The following is a 12,766-nucleotide window of genomic DNA, read 5'->3' on the forward strand; positions in this document are numbered from 1 at the left end:
ACATCCGGTCACGGCAACATTTTATATGTTGCCAAAGATACACAAAAATGAGAAGAAACCACCAGGAAGGCCGATAGTTTCTAGCATTGGGAGTATTTGTGAACGTGCAAGTGAGTATTTGGACTTCTTCTTCCAGCCAATAGTCGCGGCCTTGCCCTCCTTCATAAGGGACTCTTCCCATTTTATTGAGGCTTGTGGACGGATAGAACTGCCGGGAGAATTCTATCTGGTAACTTGTGATGTGGAGTCCTTGTACTCCAACATCAGGCATAGTGATGGTCTGCATGCGGTTACTTTTTACCTAGACAAACTTTCACACTCGGATCGTGGGCATGATTCCTTTCTGCTGGATTTGTTGAAATTTGTTCTTTATCATAACTATTTTTTGTTTGATAGAACATTTTATTTACAGACAGCTGGAGTGGCCATGGGGGCTAAATGTGCACCAACCTATGCAAACATTTTCTTAGGTTGGTGGGAGGAGGTGTTTGTGTACCCATCCCTGGCATATCAACATCATGTTCAGAATTGGCATCGTTATATCGATGACTTATTCTTTATTTGGTCAGATAGCATAGAGGGTTGTACTGATTTCATCCACAGCCTCAATTCCAACCCCCATAATATCTTTTTAACGCACTCTATTTCCAACAGTTCGATTAGCTTTCTGGATTTGAGAATTTTCATACAAGGGAATAAGCTGGCCACGGACCTCTTTCGGAAGCCCACTGCTACTAACGCTCTTCTGGAGTTCAACAGTTTTCACCCTTGGCATACGAAGGTGGGTGTCCCGACAGGACAATTTTTACGCATTAGACGTAATTGCACTCGGGATCAAGACTTCTTGACACGAGCTCGGGATTTGACGGACCATTTCAAACAGAGGAGTTATCCCAAACGAGTGGTTGCCACGGCTTTCCAGCGGGCAAGACAACATGATCAGGCTTCACTTCTGATTCCTGTGGGTCGTTCCCGAGAATCGCAGACGAGGTTTATTACGGACTATAATGACAGCTGGGGACAGGTAAGACACATCCTCACTAGACATTGGCCGATCTTGCAAACAGATATGCAAACTACACAAGTCATTAGCAATAGGCCGTTATTGACATCTAGAAGAGCCCCGAATCTGAGGCAGCTGTTGACCAGGAGCCACTTTTCCAGGCCCACGGTTAAACTTAATAGGGGCATTGTCCTCAAGGGATCATTTCCCTGTGGGGAATGTAATGTTTGCCTCTTCATGACGCCCACCCGGGACATATTCACACACCCCACGAACTCCAGCAGACATATGTTAAAGGCTTACATCAACTGCAGGAGCAGAAATGTTATTTATGTGCTAATTTGCCCTTGTAATATGATCTATGTAGGGCAAACATCCCAGGAATTACGCAAGAGGTTTCAAAAACATGTATCCACTATACGCCTAGCTGCCACGGACCAAGGCAAAGGTAAAATTTTGACTCCTGTGGCGGCACATTTTCTGCTGAAACATAGGGGTTTGCCCATTGACTTGCAAGTTGTGGGGCTACAGAGGGTTTCCTGTGGCAAAAGGGGTGGCAACATATCTAACTATCTCCTGCGGGCTGAGTCCAGGTGGATTTTCGATCTGCAGGCGGTTGCACCCATGGGCCTAAATGAGGAATTACTCTTTACGGGGTTCCTGGGATAGTTGGCGTGTAGACTCTTTTGGGGTAGTGTTAGTCTCGGGATTTGGTGCCTATATCTAACTTTGTATTTGTCTCCATTCAGGAAGGCTGAGGATGCACCCATAAGGGTGAGGATCATCCCTGGACATTGGGATATGGAAATTACAAGCTTATTCTGGGGACCAATATGGATATAGAGGTCTTTGACATATTGGATAACGAAGTGGACCCTGGAGGGTGGATATGTGGTATGCCATCATGACAAATGGAAGGACATCTCATGCAGAAGAGATTTTGCTTTCATCGCTATAATGTGGATTCTATGGCGAATTCTTGTCATGGACTATGGGCTCGGATGCGCATCTGAGATTGGCAGGTCGGAAGAGGCTTGTGATGAAGAATGCCTTCTCTCGTACAGATCAGGATAGTGTCGGCTCCATTGAATATGGGACTATCAACTGGGGACCAGAAATTTCTACACAGTGGCATTGAGAGAATACCTGTGGATATATATTCACGGACTTAAGGGACATCAGTTGGTTAATATTTATATATGTGTGTGTTTTTTACCTGACATTGTTATACATTGTATATTGTTGCTGTATAGGTGCTTACGTGTACCTATACCTATGTACTTGCAAATAACAATAATATGCCTTTTTTCCCTTTCAGGTGCTCTATGTAGCTTCATACTCCCTGCCTCTTTATGTACTCTGGCGGATTTGCCTTTAATTATTAATTATCAGTACATGTCCATGATTGTGATATCTCCCGGTATTTTGTGGGTGGATATCCTGTGCCTCCGTGTTTTGCTACAACATGCTCACTTTGCCTCCCCCTTTTTTATCTGGGTTTATTTTGTTTGTTGTGTTTCCTTTTTCCCTCCTCCCTCTCTTGCTTTTAGGTCCTCATCTTATTCCCTCTGCTCTGTGTCCCATTATGTATTCATTTAGCCGGCCTTGTCTTTCTAGTCCGGTTCTCGGGCTCTATTCCACTTCTGGCTCTGTGTCCTATGATGTGTCCGTCTAGCCGGCTGGTACGGCGCGTGCGCAACGTGGTCCCATCGGATACCGCGGTTTGCGCATGCGCATGTGACCTTTTTGGACGCTCTAGGATTGCCGTTCATTATGATTGTGCTTCTGTCATCATGGCGTCACCGGCGTCTTCCGGCTTTCATCTTTCTCTCCTCTACACCGGTATGCAATTTACCTCATTGGATTTATTATTTAATCACATACTGTTGCACCTTTAGCATCACTTCCCCTGACGAAGCTGCAGAGGCAGCGATACGCGTGGGGTGCGCTCCCACCTTATCCTTCTTTCCTACCTCAGGGCCATTTTTGGGGCTGTCATGTTCCCTGGCTCCATGTGGATCTAACCCCTGTGATGCTTTGTGCCCTTTGACATTGCTGCATCTCCATATACCAGAATGGACACAGGACAGGTTGTATCTACAGCTGTTATATAGCATGTGACCACATCTTTATCTCAGGACCATGCATAGCATGGATGTTTTCATTTTTTAATTTTTTGGTCATTAGCAGTTCACATTGACACAGTGTGGTTCAGTCCTTGGCGGCCTGTATAGGCACATTTTTTCAGTAGAGCACACATTATCAGGTGCATCCAGGGTAGGTTATTATTGTTTCCCCATTGTACTATGGGACTGCTATTTATCATGGGATATGGTGGGTATAGGGATTTGTACATTCGTTTTTAAATGTTTTTAACATGTTTTTTGAGGTGTTTAATAAAGGTGTTTTTGCTTATTGGTATTATCGATTGTCTTTACATTTTTTGGGTTGTGCATACTATTTTTAGTCTACCTTTTTTCTTCTCATTTGTCCATGTTCCATATGTAGACTAAGTATTGCACCCCTTGATGGTGACTGTGACATTATATATTGGTGCGCCCCTTTCTATCTTTACTCTTGTGCCGGATAGATGGACCAACAGAGTCATCTCCGAGGTTCATTCTTCGGTGTTGGCGGGCCATCCTGGAATATTTGGTACCAGAGACTTGGTGGCCAGGTCTTTTTGGTGGCCTTCCTTGTCGCGGGATGTGCGTTCCTTTGTGCAGTCTTGTGGAATTTGTGCTCGGGCGAAGCCTTGCTGTTCTCGTGCCAGTGGTTTGCTGTTACCTTTGCCTGTCCCGAAGAGGCCTTGGACGCACATTTCCATGGATTTTATTTCAGATCTCCCTGTCTCTCAGAGAATGTCTGTCATCTGGGTGGTGTGTGATAATTTTTCTAAGATGGTCCATTTGGTGCCCTTGCCTAAGTTGCCTTCCTCCTCCGAGTTGGTTCCACTGTTTTTTCAAAATGTGGTTCGTTTGCACGGGATTCCTGAGAACATTGTTTCTGACAGAGGATCCCAGTTTGTGTCTAGATTTTGGCGGACCTTTTGTGCTAAGTTGGGCATTGAATTGTCTTTTTCGTCGGCCTTCCATCCTCAGACGAATGGCCAAACCGAGCGAACTAATCAGACCTTGGAGACTTATTTAAGATGTTTTGTTTCTGCTGACCAGGACGACTGGGTTACTTTTTTGCCGTTGGCCGAGTTTGCCCTTAATAATCGGGCTAGTTCTGCTACTTTGGTTTCTCCTTTTTTTTGCAATTCGGGGTTTCATCCTCGTTTTTCCTCGGGTCAGGTGGAGCCTTCTGACTGTCCTGGACTGGATGTTGTGGTGGATAGGTTGCATCAGATTTGGAATCATGTGGTGGACAATTTGAAGTTGTCACAAGAGAAGGCTCAGCTCTTTGCCAACCGCCGTCGCTGTGTGGGTCCCCGACTTCGCGTTGGGGACTTGGTGTGGTTGTCTTCTCGCTTCGTTCCTATGAAGGTCTCCTCTCCTAAGTTCAAGCCTTGGTTTATCGGTCCTTATAAGATTCTGGAAGTCCTTGGCCCTGTGTCATTCCGTCTGGACCTCCCGGCATCATTTGCTATTCATAATGTGTTCCATCGCTCGTTGTTGCGGAGGTATGTGGTACCTGTGGTTCCTCCGGTTGATCCTCCTGCCCCGGTGCTGGTTGAGGGAGAATTGGAATACGTGGTGGAGAAGATCTTGGATTCTCGTGTTTCTAGACGGAGGCTCCAGTATTTGGTCAAGTGGAAGGGCTATGGTCAGGAGGATAATTCTTGGGTTGTCGCCTCTGATGTCCCTCTTGTGGTCACTGGTGGTATGGTGTGACTTTTGCTTTGGGCTCCCCCTGGTGGCTTTGTTTGTTATCCTGCTGGTCTCTGGCTATCAGCTGGTTTGTTATCCTCTGGGAGGTTCCTATATAGCTCTGTTTTGCTTTCACTTGTTGCCGGCTGTCGATGTAATCAGTGCCACTCAGATTCCTTCTGACTACCTTGCTCCCAGTCCATCCAGGACAAGCTAAGTTTTGTTTGCTCATTTTTTGATCAGCAGTGTTTATCATGTTTTCTTGTCCAGCTTGCTAAAATGTGATTCCCTCGCTTGCTGGATGCTCTAGTGGACTGAGTTTCTCCCCACACACCATTAGTTGGTGCGTGGGTTCTTGAAATCTCAGGATGGATATTTTGTAAGGGTTTTTTATTGATCGCATAGACCCCTGCTCTATTTTCTGCTTTCTAGTACTAGTGGGCCTCTTTTGCTGAATCTGATTTCATCCCTACGTATGTACCTTCTTCTTACTTCACCGTTAATATTTGTTGGGGGCTTCTATATCTTTGGGGATTATTTCTCTGGAGGCAAGCAAGGTCTTTCTTTCTCTTTAGGGGTAGCTAGTTCCTCAAGCTGGCTCGAGACGTCTAGGAATTTTTTAGGCACGTTCACCGGCTACCTCTAGTTGTGTTGGATAGGTTCAGATTTGCGATCAGTCCAGTTACCATCTCCCTAGAGCTTGTCCTTAGTTTATTCACTTGCTGGTCTATTCGTGATCCTCAGCCACTAAGGATCATAACAATGCACACCATCAGTGTAAACTCCAGGTAGAGGGTCAGTCATGATTTCCCTAGTCTGAGGGAAATTGCAGGGGCCCGGGTTATTAGCTCTCGCCCACCTAGTCTCCCCGTGACAGCTGTATCCTGGGGAGCCCACCCCGGACCACGGCTTACAACCCAGTTCTTTGTCCGCTGATACAAAAATATTGTTGTCTTGTTCTTACCATTGTTAATACAGTATATGTAAAAATATTTAATTGTGTACTTTGCCAGATAAAATATATCATAAACATCTCTTCTGTTACAGTATCACCGAAATGTTGCAGAAGGTTCCGATGTCTATTCCAGAATTTATTGGATTCATCGAGTCACTTCATATGTGTCAAAATTTCAAAGAAAACAATGTGGAAAAAGCAGAGCAATTTCTAATACAAACGGAAAAAAGGTGAAATATAAATACATGCTTTTATTACATCCTCTTGGCCTCTTATGGATATATAGTTTCTTGAAAAAGTGTTCATACCTTGTGTACCTTTCTACGTATTATCAGGTTACATGCGCAAACTTAAATGTATTTTATTGGGACTTTCTGTGATATGCCAAAACTAAGTAGCAAGTATTTGTGAAGTGTAAAGGAAATGATATGTGGTTTTCTAAATATCTAAAAAGATATGAATCTGAAAATTGTGACATGCAGTTGTGTTCAGTCCCCCTGAGTCAATGCTTTGTAGGACCCCTTTCATTGCAATTACTGCAACAAGTCTTTGGTGGCATGTATGTGTCAGCTTTGCACAAATAGAGGCTGGAATTTTTGCCCATTCTTCTTTGTAAAATATCTTTAGAACTGTGCGATTGGATGGACAGCGTCTGTGAACAGCAATTCTCAAGTCATTCCTCAGATTCTCAATGGGATTCAGGTCTGCACTTTGACTGGACCATTTAAACACATGAATGTGCTTTACTCTAAACCATTTAATTGCAGCTCTGGCAGTATGGGTATGCTCGTTGTTCTGCTGGAAGGTTAACCTACTCTCCACTTTCAAATCTTTTTCCTCTAATGTGTTTTCCTCCTGGATTTCCCTATTCTTCGCTCAGTACATCTTCCCATCAACTCTGACCAGCTTGCCTGTCTCTGCTGAACAGAAGCATCCCAACAGCATGATGCTGCCACCACCATGTTTGATGGTGGGGATTGTGTATTCACAGTGACTGCAGGGCTAGTTTTCCGCTACACTTACCATTTTGCATTTAACCCCAAAATGTTCTACTTTGTTATCATTTGACCAGATCACCTTCTTCCACATGCTATGTTCCCTACATGGCTTTTTGCACACTGCAAACAAGACTTCTTATGGCTTGCTTTCATAACTGGCTATCTTTTTGCCATGCTTCCATAAAGACCTGATTTGTGGCTTATATGTCTAATAATTGTACTGTAGACAGATTTTCTCACCTGCGCTATGGATCTTTGAGGCTCCTCCAGAATGACCATGGGCCTCTTGGCTGCTTCTCTAATTAGTGTTCTCCTTGCTTGGGATGTCAGTTTTGGAAGACGGCCATGTCTTGATAGGTTTGCAGTTGCATCATACCCCTTCCAATTTTGAATGATGTATTGAACAGTAGTTCATGAGTAGTGTTGAGCGATATCTTCCGATATGCAAAGGTATCGGTATCGGATTGGATCGGCCGATATCCAAAAAATATCGGATATCGCCGATACCGATACCCGATACCAATGCATATCAATGGGACACAAAATATCGGAATGGTTCCCAGGGTCTGAAGGAGAGGAAACTCTCCTTCAGGCCCTGGGATCCATATTCATGTATAAAATAAAGAATACAAATAAAAAATATTGATATACTCACCCCTCCGGCGGCCCCGGCTCTCACCGGTCCAAGCGTCTGCCTCCGTTCCTAAGAATGAGGGGGTTTAGGACCTTCGATGACGTCGCGGCTTGTGATTGGTCACGTGACCGCTCATGTGACCGCTCACGCGACCAATCACAAGCCGTGACGTCATCGAAGGTCCTTCACTCCCTGCATTCTTAGGAACGGAGGCTGCCGGTTACACTGCTAAGGTCCAGGGTCCGCCAGACGGGTGAGTATATCAATATTTTTTATTTTTATTATTTATTTTTTACATGAATATGGATCCCAGGGCCTGAAGAAGAGTCTCCTCTCCTCCAGACCCTGGGAACCATACGCACCGCACACTTCCGATTCCGATTTCCGATATCGCAAAAATATCGGAACTCGGTATCGGAGTTCCGATACAGCAAATATCGGCCGATTCCCGATATTTGCAGTATTGGAATGCTCAACACTATTCATGAGCTGTTCAAAGTATGGTCAATTTTTTTATAAGGTAACTTTACTTTTCTCTTCTCCACAATTTTATTCCTGACTAGTGTTGAGCATTCCGATACCGCAAGTATCGGGTATCGGCCGATATTTGCTGTATCGGAATTCCGATACCGAGATCCGATACTTTTGTGGTATCGGGTATCGGTATCGAAACAACATTAATGTGTAAAAGAAAGAATTAAAATAAAAAATATTGCTATACTCACCTCTCCGACGCAGCCTGGACCTCACCGAGGGAACCGGCAGCGTTCTTTGCTTAAAATGCGCGCGTTTCCTTCCTTCCGTGACGTCACGGCTTGTGATTGGTCACGTGCCGCCCATGTGGCCGCGACGCGACCAATCACAGCAAGCCGTGACGTAATTTTCAGGTCCTTCTAGGCATTCAGTATTTTAAAATTACGTTCCGGCTTTGTGATTGGTCGCGTCGCGGTCACATGGGCGAAGCGACCAATCACAAGCCGTGACGTCACAGGAGGCAGGAAACGCGCGCATTTTTAAAATTACGTCACGGCTTGTGATTGGTCGCGTCGCCCATGTGGCCGCGACGCAACCAATCACAGCAAGCCGTGACGTAATTTCAGGTCCTTCAGGATTTTAAAATTACGTTCTGGCTTGTGATTGGTCGCGTCACGGTCACATGGGCGACGCGACCAATCACAAGCCGTGACGTCACGGGAGGCATTTTAAAATGCGCGCGTGTCCAGCCTCCCGTGACGTCACGGCTTGTGATTGGTCACGTCGCCCATGTGACCGCGACGCGACCAATCACAAGCCAGAACGTAATTTTAAAATCCTGAAGGACCTGAAATTACGTCACGGCTTGCTGTGATTGGTTGCGTCGCGGCCACATGGGCGACGCGACCAATCACAAGCCGGGACGTCACGGGAGGCAGGACACGCGCGCATTTTAAAATGCGCGCGTGTCCAGCCTCCCGTGACGTCACGGCTTGTGATTGGTCGCGTCGCCCATGTGACCGCGACGCGACCAATCACAAGCCAGAACGTAATTTTAAAATCCTGAAGGACCTGAAATTACGTCACGGCTTGCTGTGATTGGTCGCGTCGCGGCCACATGGGCGGCACGCGACCAATCACAAGCCGGGACTTCACGGAAGGAAGTAAACGCGCAAATTTTAAGCAAAGAACGCTGCCGGTTCCCTCGGTGAGGTCCAGGCTGCGTCGGAGAGGTGAGTATAGCAATATTTTTTATTTTAATTCTTTCTTTTACACATTAATATGGATCCCAGGGCCTGAAGGAGAGTTTCCTCTCCTTCAGACCCTGGGAACCATCAGGGATACCGTCCGATACTTGAGTCCCATTGACTTGTATTGGTATCGGGTATCGGTATCGGATTGGATCCGATACTTTGCCGGTATCGGCCGATACTTTCCGATACCGATACTTTCAAGTATCGGACGGTATCGCTCAACACTATTCCTGACCTCACTGGTATGTTCCTTGGTTTTCATGTTACCGTTTGATCCATCATGTTGTCAAACAAAACTCTGAGGCCCTCACAGAACTGCTGTAGTTATAGTAAGAATAAATTACAAATAGCTGGACTCACTTTACTTGTTAGGTGGCCTCTTGAGACTGGAAATTGGTCACTCAGGATTTTATTCAGAGGTATAAGACTACAGAGGGCTGAATACAAATGCACATCACAATTTTCAGATTTATATTTTTGTAAATATTTAGAAAGCCATGTATTATTTCCTTTTCCACTACACAATCACTTGCTGCTTTGTGTTGGTATATCACATAAAATCCCAATAAAATACATTTAAAGCGAACCTGTCACCTGGATTTTGCTCAGTAAACTACAGACACTGTCAGGTTGGTGCTGTTCTACTGATTAAAATGATACCTTGATTGAGGAAATCCATCTTGTGGTTGTTGTTTAATCTGTATCTGTAGTTTTCAGTTAATGAGATTCTTGAGCTTCTGTGGTGCTCTGCTCACATATTTATCTGTATTGGATTATGACAGGTCACGGATAGTGTTGAGCGATACCGTCCGATACTTGAAAGTATCGGTATCGGAAAGTATCGGCCGATACCGGCAAAGTATCGGATCTAATCCGATACCGATACCCGATACCAATACAAGTCAATGGGACTCAAGTATCGGACGGTATTCCTGATGGTTCCCAGGGTCTGAAGGAGAGCAAGCCGTGACGTAATTTCAGGTCCTGAATGCAGAAATAGGCATCAGGACCTGAAATTACGTCACAGCTTGCTGTGATTGGTCGCGTCGCGGTCACATGGGCGGCACGCAACCAATCACAAGCCGTGACGTAATTTTAAAAATGCGCGCGTCTCCTGCCTCCCGTGACGTCATGGCTTGTGATTGGTCGCGTCGCCCATGTGACCGCGACGCGACCAATCACAAGCCGGAACGTAATTTTAAAATCATGAATGCCTAGAATTAGGCATTGAGGACCTGAAAATTACGTCACGGCTTGCTGTGATTGGTCGCGTCGCGGCCACATGGGCGGCACGCGACCAATCACAAGCCGTGACGTCACGGAAGGAAGTAAAAGCGCGCATTTTAAGCAAACAACGCTGCCGGTTCCCTCGGTGAGGTCCAGGCTGCGTCGGAGAGGTGAGTATAGCAATATTTTTTATTTTAATTCTTTATTTTACACATTAATGTTGTTTCGATACCGATACCCGATACCACAAAAGTATCGGATCTCGGTATCGGAATTCCGATACCCACAAGTATCGGCCGATACCCGATACTTGCGGTATCGGAATGCTCAACACTAGTCACGGATGCTTCAGTGACCTGCTCCTATTTTACATACTGCATATACTATTGTGGGGTTAGAAAAAAAATGTAGCTTTATCAAAATGGCACGGGCAGCGGCACCTTTACTGTAGCATGATTCAGGCCTATATGCATTTATGTTTTATGCCTATACATGCCTACATGCCTATACAATTATGGGGTAAAAAAATAAATACATTATTTTCATTAAATTGCTGCCAGTGACTGTGCAGCAGCATCTATTGCGTTCCAATAGATGCTAATGCGCAAGCGCTTGCACTATTTTGCTGAAGGAAACAAATTCTACCCTTCTGCATCTCTGATACTGACTAGGCCTCACAGTGTCATGATGTCATGGGGCGAGGCATAATATGACATTGTAAGGCTTAGCGATTGACAAAGCCTCAAGTGATGTCATGATCTGCATCGGCCTGCAATGACATGCAGTCTAGTCAGTAGCAAAGTTAGGCTGTGAAAATCAAAGTGCTGTTAAGACACGTCTGGACCACAACAGTGAGGTCTGTGTTTGGAACTGTGAGAAGATGAGGGCCAGGTTTGAGAATCAAATGACAAAAAAATAAACTCAGGTTCTGGTGAATCTAAATTTTCTGTGAAATTTGAGGCAAATTTGATTTGTCATGGATCAATTCACTCATCTCTATAGATCATCTTTTGGCTCTTATCACCAGCTTCAAACAAGATCAATAACCAGGCTTCAGCTTCTGGCAGTTTTCTTGAGAAATCTTACCTCTTTCCTAATGGATAATGACTGTCAGTTAACCAATAATCTTGGGTTTGCATGCTACAACTGCCTTTCAAATTCCACCAAACATTTTTTTTGGAGTTCAAGTCGGGCAGTTCCAGAATCTTCCAGGATTTCTTCTGAATCCAACCCTTGGTGGACTTGGAAAACATTACAATATTCTCAATCATACCACAAAGTCCACTGATGCCTAAGCTTCAGCTCCATCTGAGGAGCAATGTTTTCTCCCAGAATTTCCTGATACTATTTTTAATCCATCTTGCCCTTCACGCATTTTAAGTTTCCGATGCCAGAGGGAGGCAAAGCAGCTCCAGAGCATCACAAGCCATGCTTTACAATAAGTAGGGCATTATATTCAGCATAAGCTCCCTGCGTGCTTCCCTGTGACCCTTGGAGCAATGCGGTGTAATCATGTTGCTCCGAGGGTCTCCTACCTCCTCCTTCCTGCAGGCCCTGGATCCAAAATGGCCACGGAGGCCTTCAGGGTCCTGCAGGGAGGTGGCTTGCAAACGCCTGCTCAGAGCAGGCGCGGGCAAGCCTCCTTCAGTGCCTGTGTGATTGCTGATCTGACACAGTGCACTGCAAAGTGTCAGATCAGCGATCTGACACTATAGTATGATATCCACCCCAAAGCAATGTTACACGTGTAAAAAAAAAAAAAAACTAAATAAAGAAAAAAAATATTGTTCCAATAAATACATTTCTTTGTCTAAATAAAAAAAACATTAAAAGTACACATATTTAGTATCACCGCGTCCGTAATGACCCGACCTATAAAACTGTCCCACTAGTTAACCCCTTCAGTGATCATCGTAAAAAAAAAAAACAGGCAAAATACAAGGCTTTATTATCATACCGCCAAACAAAAAGTGGAATAACACGCGAATCCGCAATCAAAAAGAGGGATATAAAAAAACATGGTACCACTGAAAATGTCATCTTGTCCCACAAAAAAGGAGCCACCATGTGGCATCATCAGCGAAAAAATTAAAAAGTTATAGTCCTCAGAATAAAGCGATGCAAAAATAATTATTATTTATATAAAGTAGATTTTATCGTATAAAAGCGTCAAAGCATAAAAAAAATATAAATGAGGTTTCGCTGTAATCGTAATGACCCAAAGAATAAAACTACTTTATCAATTTTATCAAACGTGGAACGGTATAAACGCCCCCCCCCCCCAAAAGATATTCACGAATTGCTGGCTTTTGTTCATTCTGCCTCACAAAAGTCGGAATAAAAAGCGATCAAAAAAAGTCACGTTCCTGAAAGTGGTACCAATAAAAATGTCAAGTTAGGGTTAAGGGTG

General features: G+C 44.6%; 1 protein-coding gene across 2 annotated transcripts in view; it reads left to right on the plus strand.

The window, feature by feature from the left end:
* LOC143784254 (putative methyltransferase DDB_G0268948) overlaps window positions 1–12,766 on the plus strand; it is a 150,102-nt gene that overhangs the window by 77,919 nt on the left and 59,417 nt on the right. The window contains exon 6 of one of the 2 annotated variants that reach the window (XM_077272278.1): window positions 5,863–6,000. In XM_077272278.1, coding sequence (XP_077128393.1) covers window positions 5,863–6,000 — 138 coding nt within the window. Of the gene's footprint in view, window positions 1–5,862; window positions 6,008–12,766 lie in introns of those variants that run through there. The other variant, XM_077272277.1, reaches the window with a different exon arrangement.

This window comes from Ranitomeya variabilis, chromosome 7 (assembly GCF_051348905.1).
Source record: "Ranitomeya variabilis isolate aRanVar5 chromosome 7, aRanVar5.hap1, whole genome shotgun sequence".
Taxonomy (NCBI): Eukaryota; Metazoa; Chordata; class Amphibia; order Anura; family Dendrobatidae; genus Ranitomeya; species Ranitomeya variabilis.